This window comes from Entelurus aequoreus, linkage group LG18 (assembly GCF_033978785.1).
Source record: "Entelurus aequoreus isolate RoL-2023_Sb linkage group LG18, RoL_Eaeq_v1.1, whole genome shotgun sequence".
Lineage (NCBI taxonomy): Eukaryota > Metazoa > Chordata > Actinopteri > Syngnathiformes > Syngnathidae > Entelurus > Entelurus aequoreus.
The window spans coordinates 43,566,426-43,593,788 of record NC_084748.1 but is presented as its reverse complement, the minus strand read 5'-3'; the positions used below and the strand labels follow the sequence as shown (position 1 = coordinate 43,593,788).

Here is a 27,363-nt window from a genome sequence, read left to right as displayed (position 1 = left end):
GCAGAGGAAGAAGTCGCTTTGTCTTCACGTTCGTACTGACTCGCACAGCCTATGCACAGCTTGCATTGTCGAAGTTTGCTGCTACTTTAAGTTGACGAACAACATTGCAATGTTGCGAGACACTACATAAGACCTAAGTGAAGTTTTTATATGGTCTTTTTGAATTTTGTTGATTTTGTTGTTTTGTAAATATGTTTTGTTCGTATTCAACGGTACTGAATACCTTTTTTTTTTGAAGGTTTCAACTGAAGTAACCCAGTACTATTGCATTGAAACTTTTAGTCTAACGGTACCTGCATTTTGACCTTTTTGTATACGAAGCTAGGGGGAAAAAAACTATTTGTAGGTTTTATCTACCTCACTGTTTTAACAGATTCATTGTTTGATTTTTTTTAAATTTTATTACTGTGATTGAACTTTCATCCTGACATAATGTACTGGCTACAGCGCTGCACATGTTGTTCACATATGCATCTGTGGTTCAAATGAACTCTTGTCAAAGTTCAAGGTTGTACTTTGTGACTGCTTACCCAATGAAAGTTGAAGCTAATTGTGACTACTTATGCTAACATATTCAGTTTACTTGAAGAAAGTTGGGAAACCGATTGCCTCACTTTAACCAAGTAACCATAGATTGTCTTTTGTAAGATAAACAAAGTTCTAAAAGGTAACTTACTTAGACTAGACTTCCTTTTTATTGTCATTCAAATTTGAACTTTACAGTACAAATAAGAACGAAATTTCGTTACATAAGCTCATGGTAGTGAAGGACAAAAAAGCAATAAGGTGCATATATAAATAAATAAATAGGTTACTGTACAGATAAATATATTGCACTTTTCCACATGCGTCCACGTTTATGGATGTATGTTATATTGTCTTTTTTATTCCAGCGAGTTAATCCATTTTGGGGGGAGTTGAGGGGATAATTTAATTATGATGCGTTCAAGAGTCTTACGGCCTGATGGAAGAAGCTGTTACAGAACCTGGAGGTTCTGCTTCGGAGGCTGCGGAACCTCTTTCTAGAGTCCAGCAGTGTAAACAGTCCTTGGTGGGGGTGGGAGGAGTCTTTGCAGATTTTCTGAGCCCTGGTCAGGCAGCGGCTTTTTGCGATCTCCTGGATAGGAGGAAGAGGAGTCCTGATTATCTTTTCCGCCGTCCTCACCACTCTCTGGAGAGACTTCTAGTCTGAGGCACTGCAGGCTCCAGTCCAGACAGAGATGTTGTTGGTCAGTAGGCTCTCTATAGTGCCTCTGTAGAACGTGGTGAGAATGGGGGGAGGGAGCTGTGCTCTTTTCATCTGACGCAAAAAGTGCATGCGCTGCTGAGCTCTTTTTACAAGAGCTCCGGTGTGTAGGGACCAGGTCATATTGTCAGTTATCTGCACTACTTGTAGTCATTCAGTAATCTTACTTGTAGTCCATCCATCCATCCATCTTCAACCGCTTATCCGAAATCGGGTCGCGGGGACAACAGATCCAGCAGAGACCCCCAGACTTCCCTTTCCAGAGCAACATTAGCAACTTCCACCTGGGGGATTCCGAAGCGTTCCCAGGCCAGAGAGGAGATTAAATCCCCCCATCTGGTACTCCCAGTGGGACATGCAACGACGACCTCCCTAGGCATCCGCACGAGATGCCCAAACCACCTAAGCTGGCTCCTTTCCAAGCGAAGGAGCAGCGGCTCTACTCCAGAGTCTCTCTCAGGTGACTGAACTTCTCACCCTATCTCTAAGGGAGATGCCAGCCACCCTTCTGAGGAAACTCATTTCGGCCGCTCGTATCCGCAATCTTATTCTTTCGGTCATGACCCACACTTCTTGACCATAGGTGAGAGTAGGAATGTAGATAGCTCGGTAGAACGAGAGCTTTGCCTTCTGGTCCAGCTCTCGTTTCGTCACAACAGTGCGGCAGAGAGACTGCAATACCGCCCCAGCTGCTCCGATTCTCCGGCTGATTTCCTTCTCCATCTTTCCCTCACTCGTGAACAAGACCCCGAGATACTTAAACTCCTCCACCTGGTACCGAGTCTCGTTCTCTACCTGGACTGTACAAACCATCGATTTCCTGCTGAGAACCATGGCCTCAGATTTGGAGATGCCGATCCTCATTCCAGCCCCTGAACACTCGGCTGCGAACCGATCCAGTGAGAGCTGAAGGTCACGAACCGATTGTAGTCACTTACTTAAAAACAATCTGTTTACCCAACTTTTAGTTGGTTATTTATCGTTTCCCGACTTTTTTTTACGTAAACTGAACTAGTTAGAATTTACAGTGCAGTCGCTATGTTAATATGATTTATTATACATTTTTGTACGATGATTGTTGTTGACAGTACAGTCCTAGGTAGTAGACTTAGACTTAGACTCAGGCTTCCTTTTTATTGTCATTCAAATTTGAAGTTTACAGCACAGATAAGAACGAAATTTCGTTACATAAACTCATGGTAGTGCAGGATAAAAAAGCAATAAGGTGCATATATAAATAAATAAATATACACTACCGTTCAAAAGTTTGGGGTCACATTGAAATGTCCTTATTTTTGAAGGAAAAGCACTGTACTTTTCATTGAAGATAACTTTAAACTAGTCTTAACTTTAAAGAAATACACTCTATACATTGCTAATGTGGTAAATGACTATTGTAGCTGCAAATGTCTGGTTTTTGGTGCAATGTCTACATAGGTGTATAGAGGCCCATTTCCAGCAACTATCACTCCAGTGTTCTAATGGTACAATGTGTTTGCTCATTGGCTCAGAAGGCTAATTGATGATTAGAAAACCCTTGTGCAATCATGTTCACACATCTGAAAACAGTTTAGCTCGTTACAGAAGCTACAAAACTGACCTTCCTTTGAGCAGATTGAGTTTCTGGAGCATCACATTTGTGGGGTCAATTAAACGCTCAAAATGGCCAGAAAAAGAGAACTTTCATCTGAAACTCGACAGTCTATTCTTGGTCTTAGAAATGAAGGCTATTCCACAAAATTGTTTGGGTGACCCCAAACTTTTGAACGGTAGTGTATATAAACTAAATAAATATATATAAATATATATAAATAGATAAATAAATTACTGTACAGATAAATATATTGCACTTTTCCACATGCGTATAGTATAATTAGGTAGTTTTATTGTATAGCTTCATTTATTTAGCGGATTTTCTTCTTACTTTTTTTGTCCCTCCAGGCAGCGTTCAGACCTTGGTGATGAACTAGTTAGTTAGTGCTAGTAAAAATGGATTATTGACATTAATAGTATCATTTACATCTTTGTATTTTGATATTTGTTTCTCTCACTCTTAGTTCTGAGTGATGAGGCTCTATAGCAATGTTAAAATGAACCAATACCATGTTTTGCTTCAAGAATGGAACCGCTGATGCCTCATTGATTATTTCTAATGGAGGATGATACGGCCAACGTCAAGGTGAAACAACACAAACACAAGAACGGTTTCTCAAAATTGGTATCGACATGTGGATAAAGTATTAATAGATCCGTAGAGCCACTGTACAGCTCAGACCATGGGAGCATTTCTGACCTTGTATGGACGGATATGCTCTCAACCTGTTTCAGTAAGGGCAAATACTTTGTTGCCACCTCACTTAATATGCACAACTTGGTGGCTTGGACTGCTGCCTCCTACAATCCTGCCTGGGTGTGTGTTGGATTGCAGAGAAGTGTTGGGCAGCGACACAAGCACCGTGCTGCTGTAGTGTGACGCAGTGGTGAAGACTGCCAAGGTATCTATTAAGGGGAGCCTGCAGTACACTGCTCGCTGGTAAAAACGTGGTATATTACATTATTCAACACAATTATACATGAAATAACAGGTTTGTGTCAAGTATGAAGGAATAACAATACAGAAATCGAGTTCTTAATTTCTGGAGTATATTACTGATGGATTTTTAAATGGTGCCATGTTAAAAAATATTCATATCCTGGCTTTATGGAGTCCATTTGTTATGCAACAACAGCTTTTCTTACCTATTGGTACCTGCTTATGTGTATTTGGGATCGGAATAGGTCCCCAAAATTGGAGCTATATTGGAGAGATACAGTCGTGGTCAAAAGTTTACATACACTTGTAAAGAACATAATGTCATGGCTGTCTTGAGTTTCCAATAATTACTACAAGTGTTATTTTTTTGTGATAGAGTGATTGGAGCACATACTTGTTGGTCACAAAAAAACATTCATGAAGTTTGGTTCTTTTATGAATTTATTATGGGTCTACTGAAAATGTGAGCAAATCTGCTGGGTCAAAAGTATACATACAGCAATGTTAATATTTGCAAGTTTCACTGCAATAAGGCGCTTTTGGTAGCCATCCACAAGCTTCTGCTTGAAATTTTGACCACTCCTTTTGACAATATTGTTGCAGTTCAGCTAAATTTGTTGGTTTTCTGACTTTTCTGGACTTGTTTCTTCAGCATTGTCCGTGGACTTTGGAAAGGCCATTCTAAAACCTTAATTCTAGCCTGATTTAGCCATTCCTTTACCACTTTTGACGTGTGTTTGGGGTCATTGTCCTGTTGGAACACCCAACTGCGCCCAAGACCCAACCTCCGGGCTGATGATTTTAGCTTGTCCTGAAGAATTTGGAGGTTCCATTGGCAGCAAAACAGGCCCAGAGTATAATACTACCACCACCATGCTTGACGGTAGGAATGGTGTTCCTGGGATTAAAGGCCTCACCTTTTCTCCTCCAAACATATTGCTGAGCATTGTGGCCAAACAGTTACATTTTTGTTTCATCTGACCACAGAACTTTCCTCCAGAAGGTCTTATCTTTGTCCATGTGATGTCAAAAATAAAATAGTGAGTTTTCTCTCGAACAAAATGACTCCTAAGGTATTTTTGTGTAAATCAGTGCCAACTATTTTGCCGTGTTGTTGCATTGTTTCCCCCTTAACCCGAAAGCCTGGTGAATATTTATCGATCGCCACAACACAATACTAATGGAAACTGAGACAAATACGGCACTCTTCTACATATTATACATGAATACAATGTAATGTAACATCTAATTTAGGCCAAAAATGTAAAATGTTGTTTAAAAAAATAATTTAAAAAAAATATCTGCAAAATAAGCTGCAAAATTTGAAGCACGATGTTGAGAGAGATGACCGTACACGTTAATGATGTCCATCCATCCATCCATCCATCTTCTTCCGCTTATCCGAGGTCGGGTTGCGGGGGCAGCAGCCTAAGCAGAGAAGCCCAGACTTTCCTCTCCCCAACCACTTCGTCCACCTCCTTCCGGGGGATCCCAGGCCAGCCGGGAGACATAGTCTTCCCAACGTGTCCTGGGTCTAACCCTGGGGCCTCCTACCGGTCGGACGTGCCATAAACACCTCCCTAGGGAGGCGTTTGGGTGGCATCCTGACCAGATACCCGAACAACCTCATCTGGCTCCTCTTGATGTGGAGGAGCAGCGGCTTTACTTTGAGCTTCTCCTGGATGGCAGAGCTTCTCACCCTATCTCTAAGGGAGAGCCCCGCCACCCGGCGGAGGAAACTCATTTCGGCCGCTTGTACCCGTAATCTTGTCCTTTCGGTCATAACCCAAAGCTCATGACCATAGGTGAGGATGGGAACGTAGATCGACCGGTAAATTGAGAGCTTCGCCTTCCGGCTCAGCTCCTTCTTCACCACAACGGATCGATACATCGTCTGCATTACTGAAGACGCCACACCGATCCGCCTGTCGATCTCACGATCCACTCTTCCCTCACCCGTGAACAAGACTCCGAGGTACTTGAACTGCTCCACTTGGGGCAGGGTCTCCTCTCCAACCCGGAGATGGCACAGCACCCTTTTCCGGGCGAGAACCATGGACTCGGACTTGGGAGGTGCTGATTCTCATCCCAGTCGCTTTACACTCGGCTGCGAACCGATCCAGTGAGAGCTGAAGATCCTGGCCAGTTGAAGCCATCAGGACCACATCATCTGCAAAAAGCAGAGACCTAATCCTGCAGCCACCAGACCGGATCCCCTCAACGCCTTGACTGCGCCTAGAAATTCTGTCCATAAAAGTTATGAACAGAATCGGTGACAAAGGGCAGCCTTGGCGGAGTCCAACCCTCACTAGAAACGGGTCCGACTTATTAATGTTTGTTAATGATGTCTTAGATTCAAATATTGTGATGGACCTACAGCAGTCTCTATGTAAAACCAAAAATAAAATAGTGAGTTTTCTCTCGAACAAAATGTTGCCCAATGACTCCTAAGGTATTTTTGTGTAAATCAATGCCAACTGTTTTCCCATACTGTTGCTGAAACATCTGTTGACATTTCCAGATGCGTATTTAACCAATAGGATTTCCTCCTCTGCGGCATATTTTCTCTTGAACCATATTTTCTTTTCGACTGTGTCAACAAACGTAATCATCTCGACAAGCGTGTCACATTTATGACATTGACCAATAGCTAATTCAATTCATACTTGCACACACAGACACAATGATGCCCCGGATGCTGATGTTGCAACTTGCAAGTGACTACCAGGAATCCATGAAATAGGGTTGATGGGTCAGTTTATTAATGTCAAAATAGGCAGCAATAGTCTTATTGCTATGTATTACATAAATATAAAGTGTAATTCTGTTAATTTTTCATACAGCTGCATTAAAGCAGAAAACTGAAATACCAACCCCGTTTCCATATGAGTTGGGAAATGGTGATAGATGTAAATATAAACGGAATACAATGATTTGCAAATAATTTTCAACCTATATTCAGTTGAATATGCTACAAAGACAACATATTTGATGTTCAAACTGATAAACTTTTTTTTTTTGGCAAATAATCATTAACTTTAGAATTTGACGCCAGCAACACGTGACAAAGAAGTTGGGAAAGGTGGCAATAAATACTGATAAAGTTGAGGAATGCTCATCAAACACTTATTTGGAACATCCCACAGGTGAACAGGCAAATTGGGAACAGGTGGGTGCCATGATTGGGTATAAAAGTAGATTCCATGAAATGCTCAGTCATTCACAAACAAGGATGGGGCGAGGGTCACCACTTTGTCAACTTTAATTTTTTTTTTCCCAAATAATAATTAACTTAGAATTTCATGGCTGCAACACGTGCCAAAGTAGTTGGGAAAGGGCATGTTCACCACTGTGTTACATGGCCTTTCCTTTTAACAACACCCAGTAACCTTTTGGGAACTGAGGAGACACATTTTTGAAGCTTCTCAGGTGGAATTCTTTCCCATTCTTGCTTGATGTACAGCTTAAGTTGTTCAACAGTCCGGGGGTCTCCCTTGTGCTATTTTAGGCTTCATAATGCGCCACACATTTTCAATGGGAGACAGGTCTGGACTACAGGCAGGCCAGTCTAGTACCCGCACTCTTTTACTATGAAGCCACGTTGATGTAACACGTGGCTTGGCATTGTCTTGCTGAAATAAGCAGGGGCGTCCATGGTAACGTTGCTTGGATGGCAACATATGTTGCTCCAAAACCTGTATGTACCTTTCAGCATTAATGGCGCCTTCACAGATGTGTAAGTTACCCATGTCTTGGGCACGAATACACCCCCATACCATCACACATGCTGGCTTTTCAACTTTGCGCCTAGAACAATCCGGATGGTTCTTTTCCTCTTAGGTCCGGAGGACACGACGTCCACAGTTTCCAAAAACAATTTGAAATGTGGACTCGTCAGACCACAGAACACTTTTTCACTTTGTATCAGTCCATCTTAGATGAGCTCAGGCCCAGCGAAGCCGACGGCGTTTCTGGGTGTTGTTGATAAACGGTTTTCGCCTTGCATAGGAGAGTTTTAACTTGCACTTACAGATGTAGCGACCAACTGTAGTTACTGACAGTGGTTTTCTGAAGTGTTCCTGAGCCCATGTGGTGATATCCTTTACACACTGATGTCGCTTGTTGATGCAGTACAGCCTGAGGGATCGAAGGTCACAGGCTTAGCTGCTTACCTGAAGTGATTTCTCCAGATTCTCTGAACCCTTTGATGATATTACGGAGCGTAGATGGTGAAATCCCTAAATTCCTTGCAATAGCTGGTTGAGAAATGTTTTTCTTAAACTGTTCAACAATTTGCTCACGCATTTGTTGACAAAGTGGTGACCCTCGCCCCATCCTTGTTTGTGAATTACTGAGTATTTCATGGAATCTACTTTTATACCCAATCATGGCACCCACCTGTTCCCAATTTGCCTGCACACCTATGGGGTGTTCCAAATAAGTGTTTGATGAGCATTCCTCAACTTTATCAGTATTTATTGCCACCTTTCCCAACTTCTTTGTCACATGTTGCTGGCATCAAATTCTAAAATTAATGATTATTTGCAACAAAAAAAAAAAGTTTATCAGTTTGAACATCAAATATGTTGTCTTTGTAGCATATTCAACTGAATATGGGTTGAAAATGATTTGCAAATCATTGTATTTTGTTTATATTTACATCTAACACAATTTCCCAACTCATATGGAAACGGGGTTTGTAAAATATATAATTTAAAACAGAGGTAAAATACACACACATATATATCCATGCACATAGAAAGAGCGGATAAAAGTTTTCTTAATTAGCTTTTTCACTTGTAGCACCGGTGCTACTAAATGAAAAAAATTGTAGCACAGAAATATTTTCGGAGCACAACATTTTTTTAGTAGCAATATGGAATTAAATTAAATTATGTAATGGATTAAGTAAGGAAGTTAAACATTGTACTGATATGATCCAGTTTAAGAGGTTATTCAAATTAATAGTGCTTACAAAGTACAAAGAAGAAGAATTATGAGAAACACATTCAACCTTTTTGAAAATAAGATATTCTTCATCTCAGTATGTGTATTATGACTGATTTAATTATATATTACAAAACTGTTGTATTACTCATTCATGGATATACAGTAAATGAATGTATATATTTGTAAACACTCTGAAGAGGAAACGGGGTAGGATTAAATAACCTTTGCTTCTTTTTACTCCTTTTCGGATATGATGTAAAGTGAAATGATATGAAATTGTGTGATGTGTTATACTGTAAGTGTGTTCATGTTCGAAATAAACTAAAGAAAGAAAGAAAGAAAGAAAAGAAAGAATATGAAATGTCTTAAATATCACAATTTCATCAATAACACTCAAAAAACACACACATGTGCAGTCATACTTATAAACACAATGCTATCATAAGGCCTACTGCAGGGGTGTCCAAACTTTTTCCACTGAGGGCCGCACACGGAAAAATTAAAGCCTGCGGGGGCCATTTTGATAGTTTTCATTTTTAAATCATAACAAAATATATGGATTTTGTTTTTTTTTTACCTTTAGGGCTCCCGGGGACCATAAAGGGTCTAAGTCATTAAAATGTTAAAAACAAGTCAAATTATTATTGTTTTTATTTATTTAACGCTTACAATAAATCTCGCAGGGGTCACCAACACGGTGCCCGCGGGCACCAGGTCGCCCGTAAGGACCAGATGAGTCGCCCTCGGGCCTGTTCTAAAAAAAAAAAAAAAAAAAAAAAAAGTTTAAAAAAAAAAATACAAATAAAAATAAATATTAAATCTACATAGAAAAAAGACAAGATACACTTTCAATCAGTGCATCAACCCAACAAACCTCCCTCCATGCACACTCATCCACACCCACTCACACAAAAGGGGTTATTTCTTTCTGCTACCAATATTCTGGTTCCCACAACATAGACAACACATCTGCAAGGGACACAGTCCCTGAAGCACACATGATTGTATAGGCTGCTGGCCCACTAACATTTTCATTAATTACTATTTTTTATGTAATTATTTTTATATTGTTTTACTTTATTTTTTATCCAAGAAAATGTTTTTTATTTATTTATCTTATTTTATTTTATTTTTTAAAAAAGGGCCTTATCTTCAACAGACCAGGTTGTCAATGAAATTAGATTTGTTTAAAGGGTTTTTTAAACCAGGCCCAGTCCAGATAATGTCCAAGTCGGACTCAGCAACACACACCTTCATTCATGTACACAGAAACAAATTAGGGAACACAACAGATTGCATATAATTTATAAACAAAATTACATTTTCAAAGTAAGTACTTATGTACAGTCCAGATTATGTCCAGGTCACTCAAATTAGGGAACACAACAACAGATATCATATAATCTATAAACATAATTATACTTTCAAAATAAGCCTTTGAGGACTTCTCATCTTTTTTTAAATGTTTTTTGGCATCATTATCGTTTTCAACCATGTAACTTTCTAAAGTTAGAAAATACTGAATAAATGTTTTAAAGAAAGTAATACTAAGTGAATATCTGTTTTTGGCCTTAAAAATAAACATTTTACCGAGTACTATAATTAAATTGACTAAATCATGATTGTCAATGAACTCTCCTAAAATAACAGAAACCACATTAAGCTTCATAAACAAACCAATCCTTAAACACATTTTTTCAACTTCCACCCAAAACAAAGACACAATATGACAATACCAAAACAAATGCAGGGTGGATTCAGGCTCCTGACAACAAAATCGGCAGTCATCTGTCTCTGTCATATTACATAATTTTAACATTTTCCCTGTGGGTAAGAAGTTATAAATAATTTTAATTTGAAAATAACGATTTTGCACATCGATAGTGGTTTTATAGATTAGTTTGAATATGGCATCCCATGGCAACGGGCAGTCAAAAAAGTCCTCCCATTTTCCATTTGTGTTGTATGAGGCAGCCTTCAAAGATTTCTTTATTAAATAAAAATTATATATTTTTCTATTTATTTTAGTTCCTTTTTGCCAACTAGAATTTCTTATTAGAGGTTTACAAACTAATAATTTAGTAGCTCCATAATTAATTATTTGTTTCCATCCATCCCAATGACTCCAGTTAGTTGATAAAATGAAAAGCTTGAGCAAGCATCACCATACATAGCTCTAAATTCATCATACTTCATAATTGTACCATTCTCATTGATAATATCATTGACAAAAATGATTCCTCTTTCAAACATATTTTTCCAAAAGAAAGGCTTTCCATCTATTACAATATTAGAGTTCATCCATATTAACTGCTGCAAAATATCGTCTCTTTTTTCTGGCACATAAAATTGAAAACACCACTATGAGTGGATTGTTTCCTTTATGAACCCCGCCATGTTTCCCAGCAGACTCTCTGGGAGGGGATCACTTGTAAAAAAGGATACAATTTCTTTTGATACAGTACATGTTTTTTGTCCAACAGGACATTTGTGTACCACTCAATGTTTAAATACATCTTTGGAACAATTGATGCTTTTAAAGACAGACACATAGCTTCAAGGTTGAGAAGTTTCAGGCCCCCATATTCATACTCTTTGTACAAAACCTTTCTTTTAATCTTTTCTGGTTTGCCGTTCCAGACAAAATCGAAGACCCTCCGCTCATAAATCTTAAAAAAGTTTTGTGATAGAGCTGTTAATGACAAAAACAAATAAATAAATTGAGGAATAATTAACGAGTTGGCAATAGACATTTTACCATACGAGGTTAGGGATTTCCCTTTCCATAATTGCATAATTTTGTCCAACTTTCTTAGTCGATTATCATAATTTACTGAGCCTAGATCTTCCAGATTTTCTGGGACAACAACACCAAGTATGTTAACTGGTCCATCTGTCCACAAAACAGGCACTTTGCATTCCATTCGAAAGGACGTTCCCTTTAGATTTCCGATTCTTAACATTTTACATTTATCATAATTAAGCTTAAGGCCAGATTGCTGTGAAAATATGTCCAAAAGATTAAGAAGGTTCCGCAAACATTGAGGAAAAATCTTATATTTGTGAATCAGCCTTTTCTGACATGAACTTCATCAAGAACAAACACAGAACACGCCTCACTGATGCACATCTGCAAGACTCACTCAGAGTTGCAGTGTCAAGTTACACACCAGAGTACAACGCACTAGTTAACAGCATGCAATGCCAGGCTTCCCACTAACTGACAAAGAAACAGATAACAGATTTGGTGTCCAGTTCAAAGTGTGACATGATTTAAAAATTTGAGAGTTTACTTTTGTATTTTACATGAGTTATTATTTGTACAAACATGGTGCAAAGTAATTCATGATTTGTTAAAAAATGTTAGTGGCTAGCTAGTTCAAATGGGATATCGTGATTTCCCAAGACTGTCTTAGAAGTGATCATTTGAAAATGTTCAATTTGAAAAATGTGCACTTAGAGAAAATATAAAAATAAAGTGTTGCATATTGATATTTATCTGTTTCTATATATATTTATTGTAAGAAATCATTAAGATGATCAGTGTTTCCACAAAGATAAATATCATTAATTATGAATAATAACAGAGTTAAAGGTAAATTGAGCAAATTGGCTACTTCTGGCAATTTATTTAAGTGTGTATCTAACTGGTAGCCCTTCGCATTAATCAGTACCCAAGAAGTAGCCCTTGGTTTCAAAAAGGTTGGTGACCCCTGCTCTACAGTATATCAACTTCAGGTTGATATAAATAATTAAAAAAAAAAAACATTTTATGCCTTTTCTGTCAAGACAACTTTGTTTTTTATAATAAAACTGAAATATGAAGTATTTCCCCCACTGCCCAAAACCTTCAGAAAGCAATGTTTGATGTGAAGTAATTAGAGCCTTAAAAAGATCAATAATGCAGGACACCATTGATATTAATTCATTGTTATTTTTGAGTAATCACAGTGAAAAGATAAATAAAATCCCATTAAATATATTTACAATCCAAAAGGTGCCCCACTCATAAAGTGATACATTTGTATTAGTTTTTTTTTTACTTTCAACACTTAAGTTACGAGATCAACTTCAGATATATCTGTCCATTTTACGTTTGAACTATTATTTTGTTTGTTTTTATACTCTTTTGTCAAAGAAAACGTTGATGTTTTTGTATGGCAACCACACAAAATATGCAATATTTTCCACATAAAACATTTTTAAAGTGAAATATTTGAAATAATTGGAGCCTTGAATAGGTCAATAATTCATTATAACATTGTTTTTTTGGGTTTTTTTTTTGAGCAATGGCAAAAAAAGAAAAATAAAGATAGACAAAAGAAAAAAAAAACAGCCTGCATGGCAGCTTTGTGTCAACATTGCAACTTTTTCTAGTTAGATTTCACCTCATTCCACTTTTTTTAATGTTTATTTTTTATTTTTACAATAGCATTTCCAGAATGTGTGGCGGGCCGGTAAACAATTAGCTGCGGGCCGCAAATGGCCCCCGGGCTGCACTTTGGACACCCCTGGCCTACTGTAACAACCAGTTAAACACAGAGAACATCCCTCAACTGTGCTAGCACTGTCGCTAACACAAGTGTAGGGCTGGGCGATATGGACCAAAACTCACATCCCAATATAGTTTGGCCCATAAACTAACCTATATATGGAAATATCTGTTGGCGTGACTAAATATCTCCACCATGTCTTAATTAAAAAAATTTTGGGACAGATTAGCATCCCAAATATGGAAAAACAGGTACTAACAAGTAAGAAAACTCGGTTTTGCATAACAGGATCCCAACTTCAGAGGTGTTTTGAGACAAAGAAGAAAACGCTTTGAAAATAATATAAGTTAAATATAATCTGCAATCTTCTTTAAAAAAAAAACATTTAGCTATGATCAGTTCTTCAGCTAACAAAAACCTAAAATAACAAAATGTGAGATAAAGTGCCCTGGTCCCACTACTACCGACCACGCAGTCTGATAGTTTATATATCAATGATGAAATCTTAACATTGCAACACATGCCAATACGGCCGGGTTAACTTATAAAGGGCAATTTTAAATTTCCCGCCACACTTCCGGTTGAAAACGTCTAGATATGATGACGTATGCGCGTGACGTCAACGGTTGATACGGAAGTATTCGAACCCATTGAATCCAATACAAAAAAGCTCTGTTTTCATCCCAAAATTCCACAGTATTCTGGACATCTGTGTTGGTGAATCTTTTGCAATTTGTTTAATGAACAATGGAGACTGCAAAGAAGAAAGCTGTAGGTGCGATCGGTGTATTAGCGGCGGACTACAGCAACACAACCAGGAGGACTTTGAGGATAGAAGACGCGCTAGCCGAACGACCTCACCTTGACTTCCTCCGTCTCCGGGCCGCCGACCGCATCGGTGATCGGGTGAAGTCCTTCGTCGTACCGTCGATCGCTGGAACACAGGTGAGCACGGGTCGTGATGAGCAGATGAGAGCTGGCGTAGGTGCAGAGCTAATGTTTTTAGCATAGCTCTGTCGAGGTTCCGTAGCTAAGTTAGCTTCAATGGCGTCGTTAGCAACAGCATTGCTAAGCTTCGCCAGGCTGGAAAGCATTAACCGTGTAGTTACATGTCCATGGTTTAATAGTATTGTTGATTTTCTGTCTATCCTTCCAGTCAGGGACTTACTTGTTTTGTTTCTATATGCAGTAAAGCCCGATGCTATCACGTTAGCTCCGTAGCTAAAGAGCTTCACAGATGTATTGTTGTGGAGATAAAAGTCACTGTGAATGTCCATTTTGCGTTCTCGACTCTCATTTTCAAGAGGATATAGTATCCGAGGTGGTTTAAAATACAAATCCGTGATCCACAATAGAAAAAGGAGAGAGTGTGGAATCCAATGAGCAACTTGTACCTAAGTTACGGTCAGAGCGAAAAAAGATACGTTCTGCACTGCACGCTAGTCCTTCACTTTCACGTTCCTCATCCACGAATCTTTCATCCTCGCTCAAATTAATGGGGTAATCGTCGCTTTCTCGGTCCGAATCTCTCTCGCTGCTGGTGTAAACAATAGGGAAATGTGAGCAGTCCTTCCTCCGGTGTCGTCACGCTACTTCCGGTAGGGTAAAGGCTTTTTTTTATCAGAGACCAAAAGTTGCGAACTTTATCGTCGTTGTTCTATACTAAATCCTTTCAGCAAAAATATGGCAATATCGCGAAATGATCAAGTATGACACAGAATGGATCTGCTATCCCCGTTTAAATTTAAAAAATTCATTTCAGTAGGCCTTTAAGAGGACATGTTTAATTGACCCTTAAAACCTCTTAAGGCTTAGTGGCCACATGCGTGGACAGCACCTTTTAGCTCTTTTTTCCAAAATTGTGTACACTACTGAATTTGGGTCTTATGGCCGCTTATGTGGACACTTATACTGCCATCTGGTGGTGTCAGAAGAGTATAACATACAATGGAATTTGGAAAAAAAAAGTGTAAAAATAAGAATTAGCATGTCACTTAACATGAAGTACACGTTTGTTACTTATGGACTAAGTACATCATATCAAAAGATTATTCTTAGTTTTTATTCTAATTAGGGTCCAATAAGCCCAAATAGCAAAGAGAAATAAAAAAAGCATGTAAACAAACAGCTTGGGCCTTAAGAGGATTTATTAACAACAGTTTTTTTTATAGGTAAACATTATTATAGGACATAGACACAAAGATTATAGCCCGGAGCACCAACCTGCCAACTGCTTCATGATGTTCTGTGACAGGCTGTGTTCTGAAAATTACCTTGAAAAAGTCATTAATTATGGTTACTTGTTACTTTACCAAACATGTAATTGAATTACTCACGAAAGTACTTGTGGAGGTTGCCCTCCTGTGGGTTCTTCTGACACAAAGATTCTCTCGTGAGCCCGGTAGTCTGAGGTAACAAGTCTTTTATTTTCATACAGCCGTATGTTTTTTTTTTCAGCAACATATCTCTCGGTCTCATGCCTCTGCTCACCAGCCACTCCGACCACCTGTCTCGTGCCGGCTGCTGCTAATAGGGGTGACAGGTGATTAGATAACAAGCCCCAGCTGGGCAATCTAGTCAAGTCAAGTCAAGTCAAGTCAACTTTATTTATATAGCACATTTTCAACAACTTTTTAGATTGAACCAAAGTGCTTTACAGGTTAAAAAAGCATGGAGCAAACAAAAAACAAACAAACAAACAAAAAAAAAGCCGCTGGCTTCGAGGCCGGTCCTTACACACTCCGCTCCGCGGCAGGCCCGCAGACCACGCCCCCCTCCACAGTACTCTTTAATAAATGTAATTATTTTACTAGGGAAAGTAATTATTGTGTTACTTTAAAAAAACAACCCTATAAATATCTGGCATGATGCAGTTGAGGTAAGTGTTATATGAGAGCATTGTGCGTGTGTGTGTGTGTGTGTGTGTGTGTGCGTGTGTGTGTGTATGTGTGTGTGTGTGTGTGCCTTTTAAAAGCGGTGCCTGTTGCCTTGTGACGTGAGACGTTAACGAGCCCAGCTTGAGATGTTTTTGTTAGCGTAGCAGGCTAGCAGCGGCAGTTTGTCGACTCTGACGGCAGCTCGTTTGAATTGTTCACTGATTTATGTTACTTCTGCCTAACAAATAGATTGAATGTGCTTCCGTGGCTGTATGTTCTTGTCAACATACGGGGTATTGTTTGGATGGCAAGTTTGTCCCTTCAATCCTTGCTTTGTTTGTCAATATTCCTTCGACCTACGTAGTTGCTAGTGCACAGTGCAGTTTGTTTGTGTCAAGTTTTAAGGTGGTGAAAAAAAAAAACGTCTTTTACTGACAAGTTCCTCCAACTTAGATCTTCTTTCTTCCGTGTAGCGAAGGCAGAGTCAGCCTGAGTGTGTGACCTAGGAGGGGCGGGGCTCCCCTCTGTGCTTGTCACAGGAGGAAGGGACACACACACAGCTTTCAGCGGGCACTAAATGATCACTTCTGCGTCAATCACTTGTCCATTTGGTTATGAGTTTATTTCAAACATGCTATACAGGTGGCCGAACATTTAAATTTAGTTTGATAAAAATTTAGATGGACTTCTTTTCGGAGCAAAATGCGATGAAAGGGTTACAATCCCTATTCGCACATGTGCAACAGTTTTATGTTTTTCAAGTCGCACGGTCTATTTGTAGTCGCATTTGGGAGTAAATTTGACGCTCCGTACAGTCCTGTTAGTGACATACATCTTATGTTTGATACCTCCACTTATTCCACTGTTACCATAACAGGATTGTACATATTGCGGTTTCATCAATTAATTTGATTTAATATTTTATTCAGGAATTCATGGTTTTGTATTGAAAGCTTTTTGGTTATTGTCCAGACTTTTAACTCTCTTGTAGGGTTTTACGGTATACCGGTATTAGTATAGTACCGCGATACTAATGAATCATATTCGGTACTATCCCGCCTCTGAAAAGTACCGGTCCGCCACCCCCCACTGCGCCCCCGTCGTCGTCACGTCGTGTCATTGCTGGTTTACTAGCAGAGGAGCATGTTCGGCAGCGCACAATCACAGAGTACTTACAAGCAGACACAGTGTGTAGACAGAAAAGGGAGAACGGGCGCATTTTGGCTTAAAAACTAACGATAAAGGTGAAGTTATAACACTGAAACGCCCACCGGAAGAGGTGCTTTAAGACATGGCTAGCTAGCTAGCGACTAAAGTCCAGCCGCACTAATCCTCGCCTCCACGGCGACAAATAAAGTACGTTTCTTACAAGTATCATCCCTGCAGGACGAGGAATAGCTAAACATGCTTCACTACACACCGTAGCTCACCGGCCTCAAAATGTAAACAAACGCCATTGGTGGATCTACACCTGACATCCACTGTAATGATACCAAGTACAATAGCGTGTCTAGTCGATACTACTATGATTATGATATTTTTTGGCATCACAACATCTTCTTTCATTGTTTTAAAATGTATATTACGTTTATAAACTCAGGAAATACGTCCCTGGACACATGAGGACTTTGAATATGACCAATGTATGATCCTGTAACTACTTGGTATCGGATTGATACCCACATTTGTGGGATCATCCAAAACTAATGTAAAGTACCAAACAACAGAAGAATAAGTGATTATTACATTTTAACAGAAGTGTACATAGAACATGTTAAAAGAGAAAGTAAGCAGATATTAACAGTAAATGAACAAGTAGATTAATAATTCATTTTCTACCACTTGTCCTTAATAATGTTGACAAAATAATAGAATGATAAATGACACAATATATAATAATAATAATAATAATAATAGATTTTATTTGTAAAAAGCACTTTATATTGAGTAAACAATCTCAAAGTGCTACAGTGTATTAAAAAAATAAAAATAAAAATTTAAATTAGAATAAAATAAAAAAAATAAAAAAAGATAATAAAGAAATAAAAAAATAAAAAAAACTAGAACAGCCAAATAGCTATAGCTAGTATGCACATAACTAGAAAATGCTTTTTTGAAAAGAAGGGCTTTCAAGCCTTTTTTAAAAGCATCCACAGTCTGTGGTGCCCTCAGGTGGTCAGGGAGAGCGTTCCACAGACTGTTGACAAAATAATAGAATGATAAATGACACAATATGTTACTGCATATGTCAGCAGACTAAATTATGAGTCTTTTTTTGCTTACTTACTACTAAAAGACAAGTTGTCTTGTATGTTCACTATTTTATTTAAGGACTAGATTTCAATAATAAACATATGTTTAATGTACCCTAAGATTTTTTGTTAAAATAAAGCCAACAATGACATTTTTTGTGGTCCCCTTTATGTAGAAAAGTATTGAAAAGTACCGAAAAGTATCGAAATAATTTTGGTACCGGTATCGGGACAACACTACTCTCTTGATAAATGAATCTTAAAATAAATGCCTTTGTGTGTTTGTGTGGGAGTGGGTGTGTGTGTATCTGCTTGCGTGTGTGTGTGTGTGTATGTGTGTGTGCGTGTGTGTGTGTGTGTGTGTGTGCATTAAGTGTAATGTTGGGACACCCTCTGTTTTGATCATTTTGTGTTGTATTTAGGGATGTCCGATAATATCGGACTGCCGATATTATCGGCCGATAAATGCTTTAAAATGTAATATCGGAATTTATCGGTATCGGTTTCAAAAAGTAAAATATATGACTTTTAAAAACGTAGGGAGAAGTACAGAGCGCCAATATACCTTAAAGGCACTTCCTTTGCGTGCCGGCCCAATCACATAATATCTACGGCTTCTCACACACACAAGTGAATGCAAGGCATACTTGGTCAACAGCCATACAGGTCACACTGAGGGTGGCCGTATAAACAACTTTAACACTGTTACAAATATGCGCCACACTGTGAACCCACACCAAACAAGAATGACCAACACATTTCGGGAGAACATCCGCACCGTAACACAACATAAACACAACAGAACAAATACCCAGAACCCCTTGCAACACTAACTCTTCCCGGATGCTACAATATACACCCCCCGCTACCCCCTACCCCCCAGAAACTCCAAACCCCCACCTCAACCTCCTCATAGTCTCTCTCAGTGAGAGCATGTCCCAAATTCCAAGCTGCTGTTTTGAGGCATGTTAAAAAAAATGATGCACTTTGTGACTTCAATAATAAATATGGCAGTACCATGTTGGGATTTTTTTCCATAACTTGAGTTGATTTGTTTTGGACAACCTTGTTTCATTGTTTAATGCATCCAGCGGGGCATCACAACAAAATTAGGCATAATAATGTGTTAATTCCACGACTGTATATATCGGTTGATATCGGTGTCGGTAATTAAGAGTTGGACAATATCGGAATATCGGATATCGGTAAAAAAGCCATTATCGGACATCTCTAGTTGTATTGTAATTGTTCCCATGTTAACACGTATTTCCTTTCTTCTGCTCTTTTTTTCAGATTGTATGAGAACTTTAGTAAAGTATTGTTCAGTTTTGCACAGTTCTATCCTGACAGAAAACAATGACACTCCTCCATGTTGGATATGCTGCAACCCTGTGAATCGAACTGAAGGGACTACAACTCGGTGCATGGCTGTTTTCACCCCAAAGATGAAGGGTTAGCGGCGGACTATCGAATCATGGATTGGGCTTTTGATCAAATACCCTTTCAGAGCCTATAAAGAGGTTCAGGAGCAACGGTAAACTTATAAAGACACTGAAAATCTCAAGGACGCTTATTATGGCCTGCTGACATAGGTGACGCCATTGATCCTATTGACGCTAAGATGAGTGTTTCCAAGCCAGGTGAGAGAGTCACCGATGTGAAGAAGAGAAAGACGAGTATGAGACTCCCTCTTCAAAGCACAGGAGACTACAATGGAAATGCTTTTCCGGTTTTTTCCTCTTCTTCGTCGTCTTCCTCCTGTCTGGGAGAGTCTCCCGAGTCGGTGCACAGTCGCAGCAGCATCAACAGTGGCTGTGCTGTCAGCCCACACAACAACGACTCGCTCCAAGTCACCCTGGCAACGACTCTAATGAGCAAAACGGAAGGAATTGTCGAGAGTGTAATCCAACATTCTTTGAACAGAAGCCAATTTGCCGAAAACGATAGTTCATTTGAAAAGATGCAAACGGCAACTGATCTGTCAGACTCTAACGACAACTCTATATCTGTTTACCTTGATGCCAGCGCTCATGAACACCAAGAAACCTGGAAGGACTACGGCAGCTTTGCACTGTCCCTGGCTTTGACATCCAGTATAGTCGGTTGTAATCATAACGACAGACTTGGCTCATCGACTCCAGACTCGGAGGCAACAGAAATTCTTGCAGATTATGACGACGACGACGGTGAAGACGAAGCCTTGTTTTTGTCATTGAACTCTGAAACTGGTGTAGAGAGAACCATACCAACTCTCACAAACACGTCCAATCCAAGCCTCTTTAGCAGAGGGAACTTGGCACAGACGCCATCCACTGAAGCTATGAGCGTAGATCATACCCCGGTATCTGGGATGTTGTTACCAGACAAACAGGATACACTTCACATACAATCTGAGGACAGTGGCACCAACTGCAAATCATGTCTTATTCCCTCTGCAATGAGTCCTGTCCAAGACGCCAAGGACTTTGCCCCGTTAGCTGAAAGTCTTGTGATGGCCCCAAAACTCTGTTGCCACCAAAGCAGTCCAAACCTCAAGACTTTGGGAATTTCAACTCCTGAGGAAAAGAGGCTTCCTAAACTGGACTTTAAAAACATCAAGGCTAAAATTGGCTCACAGCCCACCCATTCCCCATCGAAAATAATTGGACAGGTAGTGTACTTTTTATCATTCATGTAAAGTTTGTTTATTTTGCCATTTCTTGTGCTGAACTTGTCTATTTCGTTGCAGAGTAAATCTGTTTCAACATTCGGAAGAAAAACGGTTTCCAGGAAGGATGAAGGGGAGGTTTGTAATGGAGATCAAAGATCCGCTGGTACTGTCAGAGTGGCTGCAGGGTTGAAACCCGTCCAAGGGCCGCGCACTAACGTCAAAAGCAGCCACAAGACAGCGCCCAGGGATTCCACCAAGTCAAAAAGGCAGAGTGGGACCATCCGTAGAATTCCTTCAGACTGCCCCAGTGTTTTGGACTCAGAGGTCACTGAGAAAAAACACCGTGCCAGACAGGAGGTGTCTGATGAACATGAAGTAAATGTAGAGTCGACACATCCAAAGGAGTTACCTGGTGAAAAATGTGTGGTTCAAACTCCACCGGCTGCAAGCAACGTGGATAAACCAAGGAACCATACTTTGGTAAGTACTTACCAGTCTTCATCTTAGGTGCTCTGCATTAGACCTGTGCTGAAATGATCCTTTGGAATCTAAATAGGATCCAGGAAGAGGCTGTGCAGAATAAAGTCTCTACGAAATAGTTTATTGTGGCCATCAGCCGGAACGTTCATAGTAGTAGCATATGGACTTTGTGTTATTATTAAATAGTCATTATGGGTTTCATTGTCCATGCACTGTCCTTGTTTCCACGATGGGCTTGCGTTCATACATTCTGAAATACAAACCCTGTTTCCATATGAGTTGGGAAATTGTGTTAGATGTAAATATAAACGGAATACAATGATTTGCAAATCATTTCCAACCCATATTCAGTTGAATATGCTACAAAGACAACATATTTGATGTTCAAACTGATAAACATTTTCATGAGGAATGCTCATCAAACACTTATTTGGAACATCCCACAGGTGAACAGGCAAATTGGGAACAGGTGGGTGCCATGATTGGGTATAAAAGTAGATTCCATGAAATGCTCAGTCATTCACAAACAAGGATGGGGCGAGGGTCACCACTTTGTCAACAAATGCCTGAGCAAATTGTTGAACAGATTAAGAAAAACCTTTCTCAACCAGCTATTGCAAGGAATTTAGAGATTTCACCATCTACGGTCCGTAATATCATCAAAGGGTTCAGAGAATCTGGAGAAATCACTGCACGTAAGCAGCTAAGCCCGTAACCTTCGATCCCTCAGGCTGTACTGCATCAACAAGCGACATCAGTGTGTAAAGGATATCACCACATGGGCTCAGGAACACTTCAGAAACCCACTGTCAGTAACTACAGTTGGTCGCTACATCTGTAAGTGCAAGTTAAAACTCTCCTATGCAAGGCGAAAACCGTTTATCAACAACACCCAGAAACGCCGTCGGCTTCGCTGGGCCTGAGCTCATCTAAGATGGACTGATACAAAGTGGAAAAGTGTTCTGTGGTCTGACGAGTCCACATTTCAAATTGTTTTTGGAAACTGTGGACATCGTGTCCTCCGGACCAAAGACGGAAAGAACCATCCGGATTGTTCTAGGCGCAAAGTGTAAAAGCCAGCATCTGTGATGGTATGGGGGTGTATTAGTGCCCAAGACATGGGTAACTTACATCTGTGAAGGCATCATTAATGCTGAAAGGTACATACAGGTTTTGGAGCAACATATGTTGCCATCCAAGCAACGTTACCATGGACGCCCCTGCTTATTTCAGCAAGACAATGCCAAGCCACGTGTTACATCAACGTGGCTTCATAGTAAAAGAGTGCGGGTACTAGACTGGCCTGCCTGTAGTCCAGACCTGTCTCCCATTGAAAATGTGTGGCGCATTATGAAGCCTGAAATACCACAACGGAGACCCCCGGACTGTTGAACAACTTAAGCTGTACATCAAGCAAGAATGGGAAAGAATTCCACCTGAGAAGCTTAAAAAATGTGTCTCCTCAGTTCCCAAACGTTTACTGGGTGTTGTTAAAAGGAAAGGCCATGTAACACAGTGGTGAACATGCCCTTCCCCAACTACTTTGGCACATGTTGCAGCCATGAAATTCTAAGTTAATTATTATTTGCAAAAAAAATAAAGTTTATGAGTTTGAACATCAAATATGTTGTCTTTGTAGTGCATTCAATTGAATATGGGTTGAAAAGGATTTGCAAATCATTGTATTCAATTTCCCAACTCATATGGAAACAGGGTTTGTACATCATCGGCGGTCACTCGAACGAGTATGACGATCCTCCTGGCAGGGGTGTATCCCTTTATGGAGGATGCCTGTGCGTGCTTAGTTTTACGTGGGGAGACTGGTGCACAGACAGTCACCGCACGATCCTTGACAGAATCGGGTCAGGGTCCAATGGCATGGAGTCCAAGACGACTGGGGACCCTTTTCTGCTGCAGCCTTCTTCCGCCTTCGCAGCCGTTGTGGTAGTTCTTGAATCTACCGTCTTCCGCCTGCTCCGCCGTTGAGGTCTTCACCGTATCCCTCCCTGGCTAGGGGGCAGTCAGGTACTAGGCCTTTGCCAAGGGCCACCTGGGGTAACAGTAGTAAAGGGGTTAACCTCCTAGTGCCCCAAGACCCCATAGAGGAGCCTCCACTGCCGGATGCACTATAACGTCATGCCCAGGACACTGAAATACGTAGTCTCAGTATGTCATCATTTTTAAATTTAAATTAAATGTGACTCTGGTGTACGTTGTAAAATTAGCTAAATAGAAATTAGTAATATATTTTTTGTAGTAGACATCTGCTAAATTTTGCTCCATACATGTGATAGGCAGGGACCGCATATAAGGCATGTGGATGAGGGCGTGGTCCACATATACCTGTACATGTATGTGCTGCTTTTAAAGATCTGGTATAAAACCTGCCCCGGCTCGTCCCCCGCAGAGGGTGTGTTTAAAACACGTCAGCTGTTATTGTTGAAATCACTCTTTTTACTGTACATACAGAACATGATACAACTACATGTGCTGGAACCTCTGCATTTAAAGTGAGAGGTTTCCTGTGCAAAGATAGTATTATTGTTAGAATAAATCATTTTAAGGCCCTTTCTAGTCTTTAGAAACATAATAATGTGCATTTTTGAACAACAAACATATTCATTTAGACCAGGGGTGTCAAACTCATTTTAGATGGAGAAAAATCTACTCCCTAGTGGGCCGGACTGGTAAAATCACGGCACGATAACTTAAAAATAAAGACAACTTTAGATTGTTTTCTTTGTTTAAAAATAGAACAAGCACAATCTGAAAATGTACAAATCATAATGTTGTTGTTGTTGTTTTTTTACACTTACATGTTGCGGTTATTAGTATTCTATCTTTATTTGTCGTTATTTATACTTTCTGAATAAATTATGTGATAATGTTCAGCAGTCAACACATTTTTGTTAATTTTCAATCTATCAAGATAAAAAAAATTATATCAAAATCAAATTTCAGGATGTTATTTATGTAATTTGCTCATTTTCCTCGACTGGTGCACTAACATGGGGTGTATTATTATTTATTTTACCTATGTAGCATAGCTGCCTTCCAAGCAGTTGACCTGGGTTTGATTCCCGGCCAATGCATGACTTGTGGTTACCGTGAATTGATTAACGTGTACCCAGACCTAAACAAGTTGAAAAACTTATTCGGGTGTTACCAATTAGTGGTCAATTGTGCGGAATATGTACTGTACTGTCAATCTACCGTATTTTTCGGACTATAAGTCACAGTTTTTTTCATAGTTTGGGTGCGACTTATACTCAGGAGTGACTTATGTGTGTAATTATTAACACATTACCGTAAAATATCAGATAATATTATTTATCTCATTCACGTAAGAGACTAGACGTATAAGATTTCATGGGATTTAGCGATTAGGAGTGGCAGATTGTTTGGTAAACGTATAGCATGTTCTATATGTTATAGTTATTTGAATGACTCTTACCATAATATGTTACGTTAACATACCAGGCACGTTCTCAGTTGGTTATTTATGCCTCATATAACGTACACTTATTCAGCCTGTTGTTCACTATTCTTTATTTATTATAAATTGCCTTTCAAATGTCTATTCTTGGTGTTGGGTTTTATCAAATACATTTCCCCCAAAAATGCGACTTATGCTCCAGTGCGACTTATATATGTTTTTTTCCTTCTTTGTTATGCATTTTCGGCCGGTGCGATTTATACTCCGGTGCAAATTATACTCCGGAGCGATTTATACTCCGGAGCGACTTATACTCCGAAAAATACGGTACTAATAAAAGTTTCAATCAATCAATCAATCAATCAATCAATCAATCAATCAATCAATCAATCTACAATGATACAAAGAATTGCTATTGTGACATCTAGTGGACACATTGAGAACAGCAGTTTCTTTCATTCAAAAATTTTGGCTCATTTTTATACGTAGCAAGCTCATCCCGCGGGCCGGATAAAACCTGTTTCACGTTTGACCCCCCTTGATTTAGACCCATTTCAGATCGCATGCAAATAACAAAGCTATGTTAGTTAGTGTTTTTGCCAGTGAGTAATGCACACATTCTGCCTGTAACAATTCCAGGAATCTAAATGCTCTACAAACAAACTTTAGCTTTGTAAAATTGCTCTCCAATTTCCGGTGAGGATTATGAACGATCGATAGGAGGAGCAGGATTTTTCTCGGAGGACTCGGGCACATTAAAAATACATAGGGGGGCAATATGTAGAGAGGTGCAGTGATTGTCAACAAATATGACTGAATCTGAAAGAAACCACATTCCTTCTTTTCCTAAGTGTCTTACTTGAATAGACCAGTGTTTTTCAACCTTTTTTGAGCAGAGGCACATTTTTTGCGTCGAAAAAATGCGGAGGCACACCACCAGCAGAAATCATTAAAAAACGAAACTCAGTTGACAGTAAAAAGTTGTTGCAATTGTTGGATATGACTTTAAAGCATAACCAAGCATGCATCACTATAGCTCTTGTCTCAAAGTAAGTGTACTGTCACCACCTGTCACATCACCCCCTGACTTATTTTGACTTTTTTTGCTGTTTTCCTGTGTGTAGTGTTTTACTTCTTGTCTTGCGCTCCTATTTTGGTGGGTTTTCTCTTTTTTTGGTATTTTCCTGTAGCAGTTTCATGTCTTCCTTTGAACGATATTTCCCGCATCTACTTTGTTTTAGCCATCAAGACTATTTCAGTTGTTTTTATCTAGAGATGTCCGATAATGGCTTTTTTGCCGATGTCCGATATTCCGATATTGTCCAACTCTTAATTACCGTTTCCGATATCAACCGATACCGATATATACAGTCGTGGAATTAACACATTATTATGCCTAATTTTGTTGTGATGCCCCGCTGGATGCATTAAACAATGTAACAAGGTTTTACAAAATAAATCAACCCAAGTTATGGAAAAAAGTGCCAACATGGCACTGCCATATTTATTATTGAAGTCACAAAGTGCATAATTTTTTTTAACATGCCTCAAAACAGCAGCTTGGAATTTGGGACATGCTCTCCCTGAGAGAGCATGAGGAGGTTGAGGTGTGCTGGGTTGGGGGGGCGGGGTTGAGGTGTGTGTGGGTTGAGGTGTGTGTGTTGGGGGGGTTAGGGGGTAGCGGGGGGTGTAAATTTTGTTTCGTCCCGGAAGAGTTAGTGCTGCAAGGGGTTCTGTTGTGTTTATGTTGTGTTACAGTGCGGATGTTCTCCCGAAAAGTGTTTGTCATTCTTGTTTGGTGTGGGTTGACAGTGTGGCACATATTTGTAACAGTGTTAAAGTTGTTTGTACGTACACCCTCAGTGTGACCTGTATGGCTGTTGACCAAGTATGAATTGCATTCACTTGTGTGTGTGAAAAGCCGTAGATATTATGTGACTAGGCCGGCACACATAGCAGTGCCTTTAAGGTTTATTGACGCTCTGTACTTCTCCCTACGTCCGTGTACACTGCGGCGTTTTAAAAAGTCATACATTTTAGTTTTTGAAACCGATACCGATATTACATTTTAAAGCATTTATCGGCCGATAACATCGGCAGCCCGATATTATCGGACATCTCTATTTTTATCCTTCTTTGCGGGGACATTGTGGATTGACTTGTCATGTTCGGATGTACATTGTGGACGCCGTCTTTGCTCCGCAGTAAGTCTTTGCTGTCGTCCAGCATTCTGTTTTTGTTGACTTTCTAGCCAGTTCAGTTTTAGTTTCGTTCTGCATAGCCTTCCCTAAAGCTTCAATGCCTTTTCTTAGGGGCACTCACCTTTTGTTTATTTTTGGTTTAAGCATTAGATACCTTTTTACCTGCACCCTGCCTCCCGCTGTTTCCGACATCTACAAAGCAACTAGCTACCGGCTGCCACCTACTGATATGGAAGAGTATTACAC

General features: G+C 39.6%; 1 protein-coding gene across 2 annotated transcripts in view; it reads left to right on the top strand.

Moving 5' to 3' along the window:
• LOC133634143 (microtubule-associated tumor suppressor 1 homolog) overlaps nucleotides 1-27,363 on the top strand; it is a 162,966-nt gene that overhangs the window by 15,302 nt on the left and 120,301 nt on the right. For both annotated transcript variants that reach the window (XM_062027190.1, XM_062027189.1), the window contains exons 2-3: nucleotides 19,644-21,000; nucleotides 21,079-21,480. In XM_062027190.1, the coding sequence (XP_061883174.1) occupies nucleotides 19,972-21,000; nucleotides 21,079-21,480 (1,431 nt within the window). In that variant the 5' untranslated portion in view covers nucleotides 19,644-19,971. The remainder of the gene's footprint in view (nucleotides 1-19,643; nucleotides 21,001-21,078; nucleotides 21,481-27,363) is intronic.